Source organism: Lissotriton vulgaris, chromosome 1_2 (assembly GCF_964263255.1).
Source record: "Lissotriton vulgaris chromosome 1_2, aLisVul1.2, whole genome shotgun sequence".
Lineage (NCBI taxonomy): Eukaryota > Metazoa > Chordata > Amphibia > Caudata > Salamandridae > Lissotriton > Lissotriton vulgaris.
The window spans coordinates 10,688,482-10,709,498 of NC_141686.1; the positions used below are offsets into that span (position 1 = coordinate 10,688,482).

The 21,017-nt window shown below is 43.0% G+C and overlaps 1 protein-coding gene across 2 annotated transcripts in view; it reads left to right on the plus strand.

The window, feature by feature from the left end:
* The window catches only part of ARHGAP8 (Rho GTPase activating protein 8), an 877,216-nt gene that overhangs the window by 398,547 nt on the left and 457,652 nt on the right, over window positions 1-21,017 (plus strand). For both annotated transcript variants that reach the window (XM_086952738.1, XM_086952739.1), the window contains exon 5: window positions 5,495-5,626. In XM_086952738.1, the coding sequence (XP_086808864.1) occupies window positions 5,495-5,626 (132 nt within the window). The remainder of the gene's footprint in view (window positions 1-5,494; window positions 5,627-21,017) is intronic.

Genomic DNA, 21,017 nt, shown 5'->3' on the forward strand with positions numbered 1-21,017 from the left:
GTGTTGAAGGATATTATGACCCAGATCCCAGTTACAACCAAAATCAAAATAGAGGTAACCGAAGACAGCCCCCTTTTTTAGGGACGCGCGGGGGCAACCGGGGACGCCCCAGAGTTCATTTCCAGGGCCAACCGAGGGGCAACTACCAGCCCCAACATCATCAACACCAGGTAGAACCACAATTCATCCGCGAAACACGGAGCAGACAATATTGGAAACCCGGAATGTGATTCCAATTTTTAATCTCTCCAAACATAATTTAGACAGTCACAGTATTAAACTACTTTCCAAAGGGTTATCATATGTCCCTCACTCCTATGCAAATTTGTTTGAATTATACTGCGATATAATTTCTTTCATCCGTAAAATTCGTTTAAAAAAATTCTTCTCCAACATAGTTTCAGAGGAGGAACAGTCCTTAATCCAACCACTTAGTCTACCATCTACCTTTAGCCCGTCCCTAGACCAAGTAGGACCTGAAGTAGCTACTTTTGAATTTGTGGTCCTGAAGAAATTACACCAAACCCTCAAATTTGTCCCCAAACCAATATACAATCTTGAAAAGGATGAGCATAAAGCACTACTATCCCTTTCATCCAACAAAGACCTCACCTTCAAAGGTTGCGACAAAGGAGGTGGAATAGTCATCATCGATACAAATGAATATAAGAAAAATATGCTAAATATGCTAGATGACACAACCTTCTATAAACAAATCAATTCTTATTCCACTACTAACTTGTCCAAAAAAATTTCATCTCTGACTACTGCTGCCCTAGAGAACGGCTTCATTAACAATAAAGAATATGACTTTCTTAACCACAATGATGCTAAAACTGCTTGTATATATGGACTTCCGAAGATCCATAAGAACCCAAATAACCCTCCATACCGGCCAATTGTTTCGACAATCGGCACAGCAACAGAACCACTATCTAAGTATGTGGATAATTATCTACGCCCCTATGTTCCGAAAATTCCATCTTACATACGCGATACAGGAGATATGATTAGCAAAACAGAAGGACTAGCTTTTAATTGTAACACAGATCTGTTAGTGACAATGGACGTAGAGTGCTTATATAGCAATATTCCCCTAATAGATGCGATACGAACAACAGAATGGTTCATTGACTTACACAATATTCCCTGCCCAAAAACATTTTTACTGCAATGCTTGGAGATTGTATTGACAGAAAACATCTTCGAATTTGGTGACCATCTATACCGCCAAATTAAAGGCGTTAGTATGGGCGCTTCCGTGGCACCATCTATAGCCAACATCTTTATGGCCGCCTTTGAAGATGAATTTGTCCACAATGAGATCGCCCCATTTTTTGAATCTATCTCCCATTGGTCCAGATATATTGATGACATCTTTTTTATCTGGACCGATGGGAGGGAATCTCTAGATGAGTTTATCAAATGGATTAATGAAGCCAATACAAATCTACGCTTCACCTCTAACATTAGCAGTGAGCATGTGGAATTTCTTGATATCGAAATAAGAAATGATACAGGTATCTTGAAAGTAGACCTCCACGTAAAACCTACCGCAAGGAATACCCTTTTACATTATCACAGCTTCCATCCTACAACACAAAAAGATAGTATCCCATTCTCACAATTTTTGAGAGTAAGAAGAAACTGCACAGAATTAGCTGACTTTGACAAACAGGCCCTGATAATGAGAAGTAAATTCTTAGAAAGAGGCTATCCCCATAGATTAATCAGAAGCTCGTATAAACGAGCAAGATATTATGACCGTGACAGCCTACTCAAGAAAAAAACCCCCAACCCCAATAATCAATTAGTATGCATCACTAAACATTCGACATTAAACAACAAAGTCAAACAAATTATCAACTCCAATTGGCATATCCTAAACAGTAACTGTACCACTGAACAAAAATTAATCAAACCCCTGTTCGCCCATAAACGAAATAAAAACATCAAGGAGTATATAGTCCATTCCAGATTCAACAACTCTAATTCAGAATGCTTATCACAAAGGTCTATATTGTCAAACAAGCCCCTCAAAGGCACTTTTCCCTGCTCTTCTTGTTCCTCTTGTAGCAATATTATAGGAGGAGAAGAATTTTCTCATAATGGCCACAAAACTAGAGCCCAAGAGATGAGTAACTGCAGATCATCTAATGTGATCTACTACATACAGTGCCCATGTCCGTTAGGGTATGTGGGAGAAACATCCCGCATGATACAGACACGTCTTAGCGAGCATCGCTCGGCAATCAGGACAAAGAAGTTAACTTCCCCAATGGTGAAGCACTTCATAGAGAAAAACCACAGCGAAAATGACTTCACTTGGAGAATCCTTGAGAAAATCCATACCCCTGACTCTAAAGGAGGAACTGCAATTCGTAAAAAAAGGGAAGTCTTTTGGATTTTTGTCTTTAATACATATAACCAAGGACTCAACAGTGAAATCCCTTGGGAGCATGCTATTGTATAAATTTCAGTTTGACTCGAATGGAATGATTTTCACTTAAAACTCAGTTGGCTATTTGTTAAGTGAACCTATGCGTTAAACAGTCCTAACCTCAGCATACATGAAGTTCATTATAATTCTAGATAAAGTGTCACTTAATAAATTATCCCATCCTTTAGAATTTGAAAGATAATTCTAAAATACATTGCAGGTAAAGCGCAACCTTTAAATATACAAGGTTTAAGAGAAATCTCAAAACCAACTGCCCCTTATTGAATGGGTCTTCTATGTCCATCAAACGGATAGTCTGACTTTCATTATAATTCTAGATAAAGTGTCACTTAATAAATTATCCCATCCTTTAGAATTGGAAAGATAATTCTAAAATACATTGCAGGTAAAACGCAACCTTTAAATATACAAGGTTTAAGAGAAATCTCAAAACCAACTGCCCCTTGTTGAATGGGTCTTCTATGTCCATCAAACAGATAGTCCTACGACTGTTTCTCACAAAAAGATGGCCAGCACAGGTGAGCCGACTTTAAACCAATCAGAATCGCCCTTATATATCGAGTGGAATCCCATCAGTTTCACCGATCTATCCCAGACGTCATCCGTCACGGCTGAACACCCAGGAATCCCGCCGCCAGATTCACTGCTGCCCTGCTGCTAATCAAAGGTAAAGAATGCCCCCACCGGGAATGCTTTTGAGGATTCTTCCCTTTACATAACTTTTAGTTTAAATTAAACTCTCAACTTAAAAATAACTAACTCGCACTTATATGTTACTTTGTTTTATAGAAAGGGCGTTCCCCCCATTTTTTCTACCTTCAAAGAGCCTTGCCGATCTATTCGGGTAAGACTTTTGATCTATATGCCAAATAATGATATATTTTCGAAAGGGCATAAAATTGACATTCCTTCTTTTAATTACTTCCCGTTTTAGGCAGGGAGATCTTTGTTCCAAAAAACCACTTGAGACCTTAGATGTCTTTATAAATCCATGCAAGCGAGAATACTACCTGTTATACTGCAAAGAGCCTTGCCGTATTATTCGGGTAAGACCTTGCAATCATTTTGATATACTAATGTTGTAAAATAGCAATAGGCTAGGATCTTGATATATCTTTTTTGAATCATTCCCCCGTTTTAGGCAGGGAGATCTTTTAACCAAAAAAACAACCATTACCCAAGGTGTTTATCAAAATCCAGAATATACAGGAAGAATTCTCTTTATAAGGTAAGCTACTTAAGCATTAGAATAATAGAATGCGATATAGGTAATCTAATAAACAACTTTAATATTTATAGTAGACAATGATCTATCTTGACAGGAAGAATTTCATCTCAAACACAAATATATCCACAATTTTAAGGAGCTCTGCCGTATTACCTCGGGTAAGATGGGAAACCTCAGTTTTTATATTTAACGTAACAGGATTATGATTAAAAAATATAGTCAGGCTTATCTCTCTAATTTTTTCAATTCTCCCTTTTTGTTTCACAATCAACAGGCAGGGAGATCTTTTAACTAACTTGATATTTGAAACAAACCAGATTCTAGAAATACATCTTTAACACCTATCTGGCAGGCGGGACTTAATATTTGATATCCGAAATAAGGTAATTTTATTCTTAATTTTCTAATACACCCAATTGAATAATAGGGACAATATAAACTAAAAAAGAATGCTATCTTTGTCCTCCCCCCTTTTTTTAACAATAGCATCAAGAAAAGACCTATTGGTTGGAAAATATCCAAAAAAACATTGGCTATACGTCTCAATAATCATTGATGTGAAACTTGAAAATTACTTGTGAGTACCAACTTTTTATGATCACCTTATATAATATCTAGTACATAACATCGCTTGAAATAGTGAGCTATACATCTGAATTATACGAGCGATGTTAAAAATAGAATAGGAACACCAATAGTCATTAAATCTAGGTGTCCGCTGACAATAAAGTTGTTATGTTTATATACCATGTATATCCATTTGAGCCTCTGGTTTTAAGCTCTTTTGAATTAACTAGTATTGGGAAAGCACTATATCCCATGAATATCTTTGTACCCATGTACTAATCCATTTCAATTGTGCTTAAAATAAAGACCTGTGTCTGATTGGACTCATGACTCACACTAGGAAATGAAAAGATATATATTAGATTATCTAGATACAAGACTTGTTGGCTACAGTGTTAAGATGTAGATTGCTACATGTTTTTATACATACAGTTTTAAAGATGTATTATTAATGCAATGTTGTTCTTTTTTAAAAATATTTTGTTCTAGAGCTTTGTGTGGCTACTCCAGAAGAAGGCGCTGGTTCGCCGAAACGCGCGTAGAGATCCTATCGGCCACTTTTCTATGTTTTCCCTTTTAATCCAAGAATTCGTGTATATATTTTTTTGCCACTAATGTATAAATTTGTTCAACCTTTACTTATGTGAGAGTAAATTTTAATTCATGTCCATTGTCGATTGTACTATATGTTATGCATTTTTTTAATATATAATCTGAGAATAAAGCAATATACATTTTCTTAACCTCTTGTAGCCATTTGTCTGTGATTATATTCTATAGGTTGCCTAGGTTGTTTTTTGTCAATTGGTTCTTTTTCCCTGGCCTAGGAACTTTGCTGTATCCGAATCCTCAGGGGGTCCTTGTTAAATATTCAAGACAGTTGGAATAAGACCTCATCATGCAGGACATATGTCAAAAATAGATGTGAGTTCCGTCCATACTATTTTGAGTGTATTAATGGTTCTGCACTCTAAATAGAGCAGGCAGGGCATCTGCCAAACTCTAAATAACCCCCTCTGATCTACATAGTACTACACTGTGCTCATGAGTAGGTCTCTTGAATATAAATGCACAGTGATGCTTAGTACACCAATATATTGTAGATATAAAAATAGTTTACTGAGTTTTGCTTGTAGACCGGAAAAGAAAATTCAGGTAGCAAATACATCCTTAGTTTCATGGCAAAATGTGTATATCTAGTGAAGAACCTAATGCTATGTGACTGTCTCCTTCTCTAGGTACTTGAAGTATACACTGGATCGTTATGTGGAGAACGATTACACCATTGTTTATTTTCACTATGGGCTGAATAGTCGCAACAAACCGTCTCTTAGCTGGTTACAGAGTGCGTACAAAGAATTTGACAGAAAGTAAGTCCTCTAAGTCTTTCCAGGCCTCTTCTCTGTGCTTTTCGCAAATTACATTTTATAAAGTTCTGACTTTGTTACAGCAAATGCTCTCCATTATTGGCATGCTAGTGGTGTATGTTTATCATATTGCTAAATATGGACTAATGTTTCAGCTATCAAATTTTATGACCTATTTTAATCTGATTTCATTAAAGTTGGGATATTAGTACGAACGCTATCTGCTGTAGAGAGCTCATTTTACATAGCACTGCACTACCTATATTGCACAAACTTTGTGGCAATATGGCATCGTCCAAAATGTCCTAGATACCCGTAAAATAGAGTTCGAAATTAGGAGCACCTCAGACTTAAGAAAGTGGGCAAAGTGTAAGCGAACCTAAAATTCTGAAACTCTCATTGATGAACTTCTAACTATTCATTTGAAATAATAACCCTGAATTTTATTATTTTATTTCCTTTAATTATTCGTGTGTGTTGGACCTACGTTTTTCTAAGACATAAAGGGCCAGATGTAGGTAATTCCGATTTACCTACTCTTAAATACCGAATCATACCGAATCGGTATTTAACAGTAGGTAAATTGGAAGAAGGCAGATGTAGGTAATTTTCATTTTTCAATTACCGATTCTGTAAGATTCGGTATTTACCGATTCTGTAAATACAGAATCGGTATTTCCCGTTGATTCCTATGGGCCTTGAAGCCCATAGGAATCAATGGGAAATACCGAATCGGTATTTACAGAATCGGTAAATACCGAATCCTGGCAGGGGGAACGGGGTGTCACTTTGACACCCTGTAGCACCCCAATTGCAGGCTTGTGTGCCATGTGGCACACATACATGCCCTAAGGGCATGTCTGTGTGTCACATGGCATAGGTGTACATGCACAAATGTGCATGTACACTGGAATTCGGTCTTTTACCACCCAATAGGATTGGGTGGTAAATACCGACTCCTAAAGGGCCTGTGGCACTCTTTGAAGTGCCAGCTACATCTCGAATTACCGATTCGGTAAATATACCGAGTCTGTATTTTACAGAATCTGTAAATTTACCGAATCGGTAAATTTACAGATTCGGTAAAATTTCGGGCCCCCTACATCTCAAAAACCAATTACCGGTCGGTAACGGCGACCTACATCTGGCCCATAGTGTTATCTTTCATGGCTGACTAGATGAATAAATCAAAAGTGACCTCAAGAAAAACAGGACAATCGGAAGAATTCAAATTTTTGGGGGTCCGGATATTCCCTCTGTGTTATGCTAAAGAAGTGGAGTCTTTGGTTTTGAGTCGTTAAAAGCATCCAGTCTGAAGCTGGATGTGTTGCTTGTGTCTCTGCTTCATTCTGCACGTTTGACCTTGTCCATCAGGTTACTGGGTGTGGGGGAGGTAAACTGCCATATATATTATTCAGCAGATGTTGAAGGAACTATGTGCACCCAGTCGGAGTTAGTGGGTAAAACGGGGTAGAGGGATGATGTGCTGAGGCTTTTTGGCCCGAAGATGTGGCGTGCTGCAGTACGATTTGGTAGATCTGTGAGATAGGCAGCACTGTACTCTTTCATAATGGGAGAGGAGTGGATTAGAATTAAGTGTGAGGGCATTCAGAGGGAGAAAACCCTTGGATTTGTGCACATGCTGATGTTTGTAAGAGGTAGATCTTTTCACTTTGGTCTTGTATTGCTGCAGTGTGGATTTGATAGACATGGAGCTTGTTAATACTGTGGGTCTGATTACGATACGGTTTGGACCGCACCCTATGGCTTGTTGGTTGCAGTCCGAACCGCAACCACTGATGCGGTCCGACCTACGCATTACGATGCGTGCAATCGGAGGCAGTTGGTCGGTCGGAATGGCCTCATAATCCCTTAAGGACAGCGTTTCCACCATCAGGATTATGATGTCGGTTTCCGACATCCATTCCATGCCGGCCTTTCCAACATGGAAAGGCTGTCGTAAAGCGACATTGGGGGCCCTGAACAGGGCCCACTTTCCCCCTGGCCCTCCGCATCTGTGCTTGGGGTGCACCTATGGTGTCCCCCTGAACATCCCTGAGGTGCCTGCCACACGGTGCAGGGATGTTCACAAACTTCTATTTCTCAATGGGAGCTTGTGCTGTGGGTGGTTAGGAAACGCCGACCTGAGGTTGGAAGCGCCGCCTGAGGTTGATCGGTTCGGTCTCCTGCCGACATCGTAATCGGGTCCTTTGTTGACCAATGATGTTCAGTTGTACATAAGAATGGGGAATTCTTTCAGATGTACAACTAAATATATACTGTATCTCATAGATCAAGTTTGCAAAAAAAGTGGAGGTCATGTTACCTTTCATCATAGGTTTACAGGTTTTCAGTTTATAGATACTACATGAAGGCAGCCTCAGTAAGTGTTTAGTGTTGTCTGCTGGTTGCTGGATGGAGCCACATTGGCTCTGACCCAATATAAATTGATCAATGATGGTGAAATGATCGATATTTAAGGCACTTCACACTATAAATGATGTGGGAGTAGCCTAGAATGATCAATTAAAATTAACTGGTTTCTTCTTGAGAGGGAAGACGTAAGCTACTCCAAACCCCATAAAAGCAGCAGAGGTGTGTCCCACTATCTACAGTGGTCACTCTTGCACAAAATACTAATGAGCGGGTATCTCTTTCATTCCTAATCTACTTTGTATAGTTGAGCACCTGCTAGATAGTGGTCTTTCTGCTGTCTGATTTTAATTTTTATTAACCCCATGGCACCTTATTGATATGTCGGTATGTGTATATGTCTCTCTCTCTCTATATATATAATATATATATATATATATATATATATATATATATATATATATATATATATATATTTTTTTCCCGCTGAATAACAAAGGTTAAAGCAATGTTACAGTTAGGAGAAGAGGTCAGTTTAAACATGCCTTTTTATACGTACGAAACCACTGAACGTCACCAGGTATAGTTATCTCAACTAACTATAACTTGTGCCCTAAGGTAAATAAAACTTGTGTCCTGCCATACACAGTTTACTCTTCAATAATTTCACTGCATATGTTGCAATGATTTTATCAATGATTTCATGGAAGATGTCATGAGTGATGTTATATGTGGGGTAATTAGCAGTGCATAGTGAGGGCATGCATTATAGTTACCTCAGGGCTTGAGTTATAGGCCAAAGGCTGTGCACGGAGGGGTTTGACCGCAGGGCCAGGTCTGCAGCCAGGCCCTGCGTTCAACCCCCTGTGGGCAGCCAAACCCCCCAGCGTACTGCCCTATGCAGCAATAAAGTATAAAAATTGAGCCTATTGGCTTTATCAAGGGAAGAGCATATCAATATATATGTATAGCAGATCGATCATCTTTCTCTAAAAATCCAGATTAATTTTATTTAAATGTATATTTCAATAATCCACACAATGCTATGTTTATTAATATTGTTTACTAAAAATACGTTTAATTAAGTTTTATTAAAACATGTATGTGACTCTTTCTTCTTACATAGTTTTTATTATTACATTTTGTGGGTATAAAACTTGAAAAATAAAGAATATTGTTTTTTTTTTTAAATAAATAAAACAAACAAGTCTCTGACTCTTTCTCTTAACATTTCTATTTTTTCATCCTAAAAAATGCAATCATAAAAACAACCACAAGACACCTTGAGTCTTTTTTTCACTGCATTTTCAGTCCATATATAATGCAGCCATATGACCAGACCCTAAATGGCACTACTTTCTCGGGTGTAGAGCAAAAGCACCAGCCTAGGAATTGCTTTAAAAATATAGTAAGATCTCCTGGGGTCATTAATTCAATGACCCAGAAGACTTATTGTGACTCTTGGAGACTTGGGGACTGGGGCTAGGCACCCCTCTCTATGATGATATGGCCCCAGGGGATCGGGACCCTGGAGCCTTTCTAGACTCGGGAAGGGGACCACATGCCCCCTACCCTTTAAGAAAATGTCAACCCCCGGGATAGGGTACCCGTGGCATTTTAGAGCCTTAATGGAGGGACCACATGCCCTAAATATAAAGGACACCTACTCCCCGGGCCCTGGCCCCCCCAGGAGGGTGATATTTTACAGGCATTTTTCTTTTCTTTAATTCTCCTGCAACTTTGCGGATACTCTTTAAATTCTCCTCCAAAAAAAATAAAATGTTTCTGGCCTCATGGACCCCATCACAAGGCCTAGGAAGCCAGGGTATCCCTTGTGCCATATATATATATATATATAGATATATATATATACACACACAAAGCACAGAACCTAGAGAAAATGGAGGCTGTCAATGGTGCGGTCCTTCCATAGGTTACCGGTAACCTCAGAATCCTTTCCAACCACTCCTCCGACGTCAGAAGAAAAGGACAGACGCTCTGGAAAGTTTGCAGATATATAATTTATTGCTGCAGAAAGCAACGCGTTTCAGCATAAGCCTTGGTCATGCTGAAGGCATCAACTCAAAACACTTTCCTTTAATGCCACATTTCCAGTTACATAGAAAGAGGACTAATACCACCAAATCGTGAAATACAGAAAAACGGCTGCCATCTTTACATAATACATACTGCATTCAATAAAGTTTTAAACTTTAAAGACAAAACTTTATTGAATGCACTATGTATTATGTAAAGATGGCGGCCGTTTTTCTCTTTCAACATGGAATTAGCTCCTGATGGAGCTTCGCTCGGTTTGTAACTCATTGCTGTTCAGGAAGAAGCAAAACATCTGGCTCTTTGTGGAAAGCTAACAGTCACCCGCCTAACCCCTCGAAGCAGCGCATACTATACATCGCCTATCATATCGTACCTGACGGCTAAACAGAAATAAGCCAGCTCTTCTGGCCTGACTTTACTTCAGTGGCTATAATTGTGCTGTTTGTAATCAATACACCTAAATTTAAAAGTCAGAAAGACTGTTGTGATACAGACACCTATTACATACTTGAAATTAACCATTTGGAAAGAGAAAAAAACTGATGATATCACAAAGGACTATAGGAAGAGCTTTCATTTTCACACAGTAATAGACTTTTGTCTGTGTCCACAGCAAGAGAAGAAGGTTTTTCCTGGTCAGGAAGACCGGGTGGTCCCTCATTTCCATGGGTCTGAACCTCAAAGGGTTTCCAAGAGGGGAGCATAACTTCTGCCATCTCTGATAAGGGTCTCCGGAAAGGATTGCACTTAGGTGAAACAGAGTGTGCTGTAAAATAGTGTTTTGTTGGAGTTCTGCAACAGTTGGCCCTAAGAATGTCTCCAGTCATTTGTTCACTGCATAAACATGCCACCCAACTACCAAATTCTCAGAATGCTCCTTGACTTTGAAGAAAACATGTGAAGGAATAAGATTCCTGACTGACCAGCGGGGGAAGACTCCTGGACTCCTTTGACACCTAGGAATGAAAGTGCACACTCTGAATTAACTGCCTGGCCTCCAGTTCACTTTTTCAGGGCACAAAAGGCGGAACAAGGGCTCCAATCTGTGTGTCGGAATCCACTACCCATTTGGCAGGGGACAGCCTAACCCTTTCACACATTTCCGCAGAGTCCAGCCAAGGGGTTCAACAGCACCCTTGGCTGGTGCTGTGGAACCCCTTCCTACATCAGGGAACCTTCGGAGAAGAACTTCTGATAGTTTGGGAGCTTTTGACAAAGTTTTGTGAAAAAGCTCCTGAGGAAGACTGCCATCGATGACGATAGACAAGCCAGCAAGGTCGACCGCGACTTGGCCTGACTGTACAGGTTTGCCCCGCTGAAAGCTCCTCGCCGTCACTGCTGCCGAAGACATAGACCTTCAGGACTCACCGAGGCATCCCACTGCAGCAGGCCGTCGTCGTCAAATCGAAATACACATCCAAGGACCCGATCGCTCTACGTTGAGAGAAGAAGCTCCAAAAAAGTGACTACGGGCCTGATTTAGATGTAGGCGGACGGTCCACTCTATCACACGGGTGATGGATATCCCGTCTGCCGAAATATAAATCCCATAGAAAATAATAGGATTCATATTTTGGTTGACAGAATATATGTCTCTGTTGTGACTGAGTAACCCATCCGCCTAAATATAAATCCGGTCCTTTGTCAGTAGTTAATACTTGACCGGGACCTACTGCTCATCGTATAGGACCTGCGCTCCATCACGGTCAGCCTGAAACTTTGACGTTGTCCCAGGACAGCATGACCAGATAGCTGGGGTGTGGCTTGAAGGCCGATGGGAGAGGCTGCGTGAGCTCTGCTCAAGTCCCCGCATTTATCCTGATATCCCCTGATACCTGGACCCATCTGTCGGCACCGAGTGTGCTGGAAGCGTAGCGGACCCAGACTAGTGGGCTCCCTGAGCTTTTTACAGAGCCAGTCTGGAGCTGTGGGCCATTTCCTGCTCCGGGACTGCCGCGAGCCAGCCCAAACCACGTTGGAGTGCAAAGTGACGGATGCATTGGACCGTATTCAGGCGCTGGAGAGACGAGCTGAGGATGCTGAAAGCATGAATCGAAGTAATACCATCCGCGTGGTGGGCCTACCTGAAAAAGAAGAGGGGGAGGATATGGTACAGTACCTAGAGAACTGGCTGAAGACGGTAGTGGCCCCTGAAGGACAATCCTCCTTCTACACATTGGAGCGTGCACATAGGGTGCCTGCGAAGCCACCGCTCCCGGGTCGTCCGCCTCGCCCGGTGGTGGCTCGTCTACTCCACTATAGAGACAGAGATCTCTTGCTCCAGAAGGCGCTCACCAAAGGTCCATATCAATTTGGTAACAGCAAGGTAACACTATTCCCGGATAATACTTTGGAGATACAGTGCCGCCGCGCATCCTTCCTATCGGTTAAAAAGGAGCTCAGAACGGAGGACTCCAGTACTCCCTCTTGTTCCCCGCCAAACTGAGAATAATCTTTGATGGCAAAACCCAGTTCTTTGACACCCCGGATGAGGCGTGGACATGGTTGGAATCTTACAGGGCTGGGGCAGATCGTACAGGACTTCAGGTGTCGGATCCACCGAGAGCCCATCAAATCCGTAAATCACAACAGCTGTGCCGAAGACGACAGGGACTGCGGAAACAATCGACGTCACAGACTGAGGAAGAGCACCGAGGGGTGCTGGAAGCGGTATCAGCTGTGTCGGGAGACCAGAGGACCCACTCGCTGGAAGGAACGGACTCTGAAGGGGACAAGGCGAAGTCGGACACTGAGATATCAGAAACGGATAGCCTCCAAGGACCGAAGGTCACACCGTCAACAGCAGATGGACTATTAGATGAGTAGTGGCACGTACTTTGGGAGATCGCTGTTGGTGTGTTGGGAATCTGGCGAGATTGAGGACTCTGTTGTGGCTGCAGGATGCAGGAGATTGGTTGCCCGGGGGGGGGGGGGGGGGCTTTCGGGGATAGCTCTGTGGCCCTGGATATGGATGGGGTCTCCATGGGGACTGGAAAAGTGAGCAGGAAGGTAGAGGTTTCGGTGTTTTACTAGGGGATTCAAGCGGGATGGGTGTAGGAGTTTGCACGGTCGCCTGTTGGCACAGAGCACCCCCAACTGCCCTTAAGGCATGCCCGCAGTGACTACTGGTGGGCTTAGATGTGTGTTGACTGTTGATATGGTTTGGATGGGGACTGGCAGTTTTGTTCTAGGACCTGTTCTTGGGGGGTGGGGGGATGGGGCTGTTGGGGTTCTGGTTGGGGAGTAGGGGCCACTGGGATGTGTGGGCATGTACGGAGCGAAGGGGGGAATTTGTTCAGCTGCAATGGGGACGTTACCTGAATTGCGTTGCATCACTTGGAATGTGAGGGGTCTGCATACTATGACGAGGCACCACAAAGTTCATGCATATTTAGTCAGGAGGGGAGTGCACATAGCGCTGTTACAGGAAACTCATCTTACCAAAACAGAAGGTCAGGCACTGCAGCGTGGGTGGAGAGGTCAGGTTTTTAGTACATCATACTCGGCATTTGCACAGGAGGCGTTAGTCTGGGTGAGAGCAGGGGTCCCTTTTCAGGCCACGAAACAGACAATAGACCCGGAGGGCAGATTTGTGGCGGTGGAGGGGTGATTACATGGTAGGGTCATAGCGCTATGCAGTATATATGCACCAAACATGGAACAGGCATGCTTCCTTGACTGCATGTCGGATATATTAGCACATTATTTGACAGGCCCAGTGGTACTCGGTGGGGGAGGGGGGGATTTCAACTCCATAGTAGATGTATCACTGGACAGCTCGCACCCCCCATTGGCAGATTCCCCCACCTGTAGATTGGTCAAAAGCAGGTTGGACTGGCAGAACAGGTGGAACCTGGTAGATGTATGGCACAACCACCACCTGCGAGACCGGGACTACTCCTTCTTTTCGGCGATGCACGAACTCCATGTTAGGTTAGATGCAATCTTATGTTCAGCATCGATAGTGCCCACCGTAGTACGCTCGGAATATCTGGCTAGGACACTGTCAGATCACAACCCGTTATTGATTACCCTGAACTGGGTGACGGTGAAATCTGACATTCCCTCCTGGCGACTGCATCCTGCGACGTTAGAAGATCCGGCCTTCCAGAGGGAATTTGGGGAGGGTATAGAGCACTATTTTACAGACAATGAAGGAACGGCTTCTACTAGAGCAGTGGAGTGGGACGCCTTTAATGTGGGGATAAGTGGGCTCTGTATTAGCAAGCATGTAGGGGTACGAAAGGTGTTGCTACAAGATGTAGAGAAGGCGGAAAGTAAGTTGAGAGCAGCGGAACAGGCCAGACCGGAGCATCCGGAAGTGCAAGCGGAAGTGGTGGAGGCGAAGGAGGCAGTTGCAGGGGAAATAGAAAGACTACGAAACTTTGATTATAAGACTTATGTCACAAAGGCTCATGCTGAGGGTGATAAAGCGGGAACATTGTTGGCATGGTTGGCTAATCCTAATTTGAGAGGTTCTCCAATTATGGCGTTGGAAGCACAGGATGGTAACGTCCTATACACTCAGCGTGAGATTCTGGCATGATTTCTGGACTACTATAAGGCATTATATGGTAGTTCATTGGTGGCGGGAGAAATAGAAATCGAAGCCTACTTAGAGAGCGTACCACTTCCACAATTAGAAGAGGAACAGGCAGATGCTTTAGGCCGTAACATTACTCTGGAGGAGGTCCGGAGCGCGATTAAGCACATGGCTCGGAATAAAACTCCGGGTGTGGACAGACTACCCATAGAATTCGACTCGCGTTATGTGGATATACTAGCTCCGCGGTTGTTAACAGTTTATAACGAAGCGCGAGAACTGGGTCACCTTCCTATGTCCATGAGGGAGGCGCTTATTATCCCCTTATTAAAACCAGGGTGAGAAGGCACAGATATGACGGCGTACAGGCCATTGTCAATGCTGACCATGGATGATAAAATCCTGAGTCGAACATTGGCGTCCCGTCTCCTACAGCATATCACTGATTTGATACATGAGGACCAGGCAGGGTTTATCCCAACTAGGAACACGGCCACAAATGTGCGACGGTTGCTAAGGATTATGGGGGACGATCAAAGAGGCTCATATATGCCCACAGTCCTATCAGTGGACATAGAAAAGGCATTTGATAGTTTGGAATGGCCATACTTATATAAAACACTGGGGCGGTTTGGATTGGACGATGCGTTTGTAGGCTGGACTAGGGTGTTATATACTTCGGCAGTGGCAAGAGTGCAAGTGGGGGCGTAGATTTCGCCCCAATACCGAGTAGCACGAGGAACGAGGTAGGGCTGCTCGCTGTCTCCGCTTTTGTTTGCACTGGCTATAGAGCCTTTGGCGGCTAGAGCTAGGTTGGGGCAGAGTTTTGAGGGTCTGCAATTTAGAGGGGAACCGCAATACATTTCGCTATATGCGGATGACCTGCTGATGTTTTTGGCGGACACTGGGGAAGCGCTGCAGGGAGCTGCAGACTTGCTATCGAAGTTTGGCGACATTTCAGGGTTGAGAGTGAATTGGAATAAGACGTGCCTGTTCCCAGTGAAGCCTGGCGGTTTAATACCTGGGCTCTCTTGGGATGTCCGTCAATTAGGAAACACTGGAGGGAGGGATCAGTGGAACCCAAAACGACTATGGCTTGTCAGTATGCAGTGACGGCGGCAGGGACCTTCAAGGCAGTTACATGCCTCTATTCCAGGATGCTAAATGAGGGACTAAAACCACTGGATACGTTACGAGTAAAGTGGGAGACAGGCATCGGGAAGCTCATACCAGAACCTGCATGGGGACATATCCTTCGCAGGGCCTGGAAAGGCACTAGGAATGCACGGTTCCAACTAGTGCATTTCTTCATACTGCACAGAGCATACTTCACATCGGGTAAGATTCGGAAATACTTTCAGGTAGAAGTTGCAGCATGTCCTAGATGTGCGAGAGAGGGAGTGGTGTTGGAGCACATGCTGTGGGAGTGTCCAAAGTTAGGAGGTTATTGGAAGGAGGTGGGAGACCTGTTAAATGCAGTCACTGATCGACGATTAGATTTTGATATAGCTACATGCTTGCTACATTGGTTCCACCACACGCCAAAAACGAAGGTGACCAGTAAATTTGTGGACATGGGATTATTACTAGCGAAAAGAGAAATGGCAATGCACTGGAAGTCGAAGGATGGTCCCAACAGTAAGAGATGGAAGGTGGTGCTAAGTAAATGGGCCAGTAGGGAGTATTATTAGATTCCAACAGGCAAGACGCTCGAACAATGATAAAGTGTTGGAGACAGCGACGGCATGGGAGATGCTGGTGCAATCGCTGACTGATCAGCAAACGGAGGGAGAATGAATAGGGAGCGTTGTTATCTCAGGAGACCTTGTACACTGATGTCATCGGAACACTTGAATTGCAGCTGGATCATGAGAGGTGATTTATGCTTGTGCTTCATGTGCTACATACCAGTGGCGGGGGGAGGAGGGTGGGAGTTAGTTGGGGTTAGGAGTAGATTAGTAAGTAGATTGGCTATGCACTGAGAGAAGGGTGAATGGCACAGGTAGATTATAGTGCCACTGTTGAGCTGGAGAACTGGTGCAATAATGGATCATTTTTAAAATGATGTAACGTAACAGTTTTTGGAATTGATTCGAAGAATTATGGCAATGACCTGTACTGTATCTTGCACTGTGTCAACAAGGTACTAATAAAATACGTTTTCAAAATAAAAATGACCAGATAGCCGCAGTTGGCGCTTTTCACTTTTAGGTGCTAGAAAGTACATTTATTTATTTAAACTTTCGAAATTCATATCTCCGGTTCCCTACATCGGAATTTTGTTGTTTTGGTGTCAATTTAAAGATGCAAATGTTCTCTATGTTCATAAATTGGTGTTGCATTTTTATTATGGTGTGTATTTTACTTATTTACTGTTTTGGTGATATTACATTCTTTGCTCTCCTGTCTCCTAACTTAAGCCTGACTGCTTGTCAGCCAAGCCACCAAGGGTTAAGCAAGAATTAATTTATTGCAACTTGACTGGACCTTTTTTGTAATTGAGGTGTTATTACTAGCTGTAGTTACCTACCTGTGCCTACTAATTAGCAACCTTCCAACATATGTATTTAATGGCTGGGGCAATAACCATGAACCATGGTGAAAATAGACAACTTTGTAAATGTATCAGGTATTATTGTATAGCATTGTTGATGTTTCTTCCTATCAGAAGGGATATTTGACTCACCACGTTGTATGTGTGCGGTTGTATGGATTGATAAGCAATGTGAGCCTATTAATGTTTCCACTCTTCTGTATAAAGGTCAAAGTTCACTTCAATGAGCAATGCAAACATTGTTACAAGGTTACTCGGGCTCCATCAGGAAGTATCTAGAGCTGTATCTATGTGAGAAAGACAGCTTTTGTGTAATTATAAAGAAGTGGAGCTGTTCAAAAAGTATTGTATAGGTCCTCAGGAGCATGGTTCTCCTGGTAGATCTAGGTAATGGTTTGGAAAAACAAAGGTTGGTGAAAGAACGACTGTAGTTAATTTTATGGAAAATGTCTTTATGGTGTCCTGGGTATCTTTGGAATGTGTACATATGACGCCATATGTAGAATTTCCTATGATTTGAATCTTATGTGCTACCATGGCCTTCGTTATAAGGGATACTACAATCTCGTTTTTGGTGATACCTGTAGCTTGAATCTGGATCACGATTATATCTGCTGTGCGTATACTTTGGAATGTGTACATCAATCCACCAAGCTATGTTGTGAGAGATGCAGCTTTTGTCTTTTAGCTTCTACACGGACTTCCACAACAAATGATTAAACCCTTCCGTCCTCTTACATACTAGCATTTTGAGGAAGATTACTTAATCAGCAAGGCTCCTCATTTATTCCGTCCATCTATCCATACCTTTCCTCCCTCTTAGTGACTTTCTCATCTCTTGAACCCCCAGCCCTCCAAGAGGCAGCTATATAGAAGGCCACCTATTATCTAGAATACTTAATAATGTCATGACCGTGGTGGCTTTAGAGGGCTGAGTATGGCCCTAATCAAGATGGTTGCCTCCAGTTAATGCTCCAGAACCACCGGGCAGCTTCCTGTAAAGTACAATCTGTCCAGAGTTTGCTGCTGCTTTATACCCTGGGGCTATCTGTCAGAAGGCGTCCTGAACTGATTGTTGCCATTGGCATGGACCTTTGACAGAATGAAGCCCTCCTGTCGACCTCAAGATGATCTATTCATCTACAGCTTCTTCTGACCGCCGGAGCACCCTGGGTCTGCGACATTGCCCCGAGGTCTCACTGTTCTCCATCGATGCAGCGGAGCTGCCATGGATCACATCAGGCTTGACTTCGTCAGAATTGGACCCTTGCCTGCGAGACCCAGCCTTGACCTACTGGAACCGGCCGCCATGTTATTTACTGGTGATGGCAAACATAGAGAAGTAGCAACCGGAGGATCTTGAACCATATTTATCTTCCCTGGTTCGAACGGATATGGACACATCACGCTCAAACATAATTACCATGCTACAGATGGCCATTTAATGTCTCCACATCCATGTCCTGAATCTACTTTGATTACCATCTCCACAGAACACCAGCGGTTGGACACTGTGCTTAAAGAATGTCCAGAGAAAGCACCCGGAGATGGAAAATATGTGACTACCAGATGTCACAATACGTCTCGCTCGCCCTTCAAACCTTGACCACGCCAGCTTTAACAACTCCTTTCAGAAAGCCCTTGATTTTATAAGACCCAACCGATATTTCTTCTATCATGCTTCCTCTCATTGTCTGCTTTCCTTAAACTGAATGATTGGAGGTGACTGTCATTCTGGTAAGACTACTATAAGACGCTTCCTTCCTATGATCACATGCTCCTGCCTCCTCAGGCCTCACATCTCTTCTACCTTCTTAAAATGCTTATTGTTTAATAGCTCTGTTAACTTTAATTGGATCATTTTTCTGTTACATTTAAATATAGTTTTGTTACATCACCGCCTCTCTTATCCTACATTGTGATGGTGCTTACTCCATATATCACTTCACATAACTTCCTTTTTTCACTCATATAATTACTTCTAATAGGACACCTTGACCCACCGGCTCTTTGCCACTTCCCCCATGCCTGGGCTGATGGACTTTCCTGGCGCTCGAAACACCCTCCTATCATATCTCTCAATGTCAAGGGAATAGCCCATTTGATTAAACGCCTAAAAGACACTTAAATATCTAGTATCAAAATCCCCTGATAGCCCTTTATAATAAATGTACTTATCCACCTTTGAGTCCAATAAAATAGGAAAAGACTGGGTGGGCGAAGTTCTAGCAGTTTTATTCCTAATCCTGCTGTGGTCCCTGCTCACTCAGGTGCCCCCTCCTATCAAAAGAAGTGCAGAGTTGCTATCCTATTTCATAAATCTATCCCACACACTGTTCGAAAGACCTGGACAAACCCGTTAGGTCACTTGTTTTTGTGAAGTTCTAAATATTTGACCACTTCCTGATCCTGGGTTCTGTCTATGCCCCTAATCAAGATAGGTTGGGTTTTTTTTTCTGTCTATTTCCAGACTCCTGACAGAATTTGGTAACACTAAGATCATTATGGCAGTCCAAGCACTAGTCATTTCTAGACTGGAATATGGCAGCTCACCCCTCTCTGGCTTACCCAAGATCTCGCTAGCACCATTAAAAGCCTGCCTCAATGCGGCCGAAAGACTACTCACCGGCACAAGGAAAGTTGATCACATTTCCCCACACCTGAAAATGCTGAACTGGCTTCCTCTCAAGGCCAGAATACAGCTTAAGCTGGCATGCATCAGGCACAAGACCTTATACTCGAACTCCCCTGCATACCTGTCACAGAAACTTGTGTTATCGGGAGGAATCAGAAACTCACGGTCTGCCAGAGACCTCCTACTCCAGCCCGCACGCTTTCGGAAAAAAAAAACCTTATAATCGGGCGTTCACTGGGGCTGCTCCAAGAATATGGAACTCCCTCCCACCCGCCATCAGAAGAATCCCCTCTGTTGCACGTTTCAAAAAGGAGGCCAAATCCTTCCTCATGAGTAAATTCCTCATCTAAACCCTGTCCCATAACCCCCAACAGAGACTATTACCTCCTTCCATCGACCTTTTGCCCCACCGTGAAACCAGAGGCCTACCTTCAGTAACTATAATGTTAACCATACTTGTATCCTTTCTCCCTCCCGTTGTGCTATGCTATTGTAATGATAACTGTACCTTGTGTTCCTTGCATCCCCTTGTACTCCCATGAATCCCTACCTATTGTATAACTCTTTGACTATGTAAAGCGCTCTGATACTCTAACGGCTCAAGTTCGCGCTCTATAAAACACAAAAAATAGATAGCATTAGACTGCCTTCTTGCCAGATCAGGACCCCTTAGCAGATCTATTGCTAGAGATAGGACAGTACTATTGGACGCTAAACAGGACCATAATCTACATGACCCATGGTGCCTTGCACACCCACAAGATAGGGAATGCACCTTTCTATTGTGCGTACATGGCACCTTTTTGAGAATAGACTTTTTCCTTGTGAACCATCTCTCCCTAGCCCCACTTCCCACATGTATGATAGATTTTGGGGGAACCACTAGTTCACGCATATTATTCCTACCTCAAAATGCTGAAGACTCAATCTCTGCCACTTTTGGAGGCCGGAGAATAAATGTGGTCGAATGGCTCACCTTCGAAAATATGTGTGTGACAATGAAGATTCCACCTCCTCCACGTAGGTTCTCTGGGCTGCTGGGAAGGCTACTCTACGGGGGGGGCCCTCATATGGGACTCAGTTTTTAGGAAACCCATAGCCGCGGAGGACCAAGCTCTGCTAGAGACTGAGATTCATACTCTTATTGAAAGTTATACCCAACACCAGACCTACATCTTTTGGAACAAGTGAAACATGACTTAAACATGCATTTCACAGCACAAGCCAAACT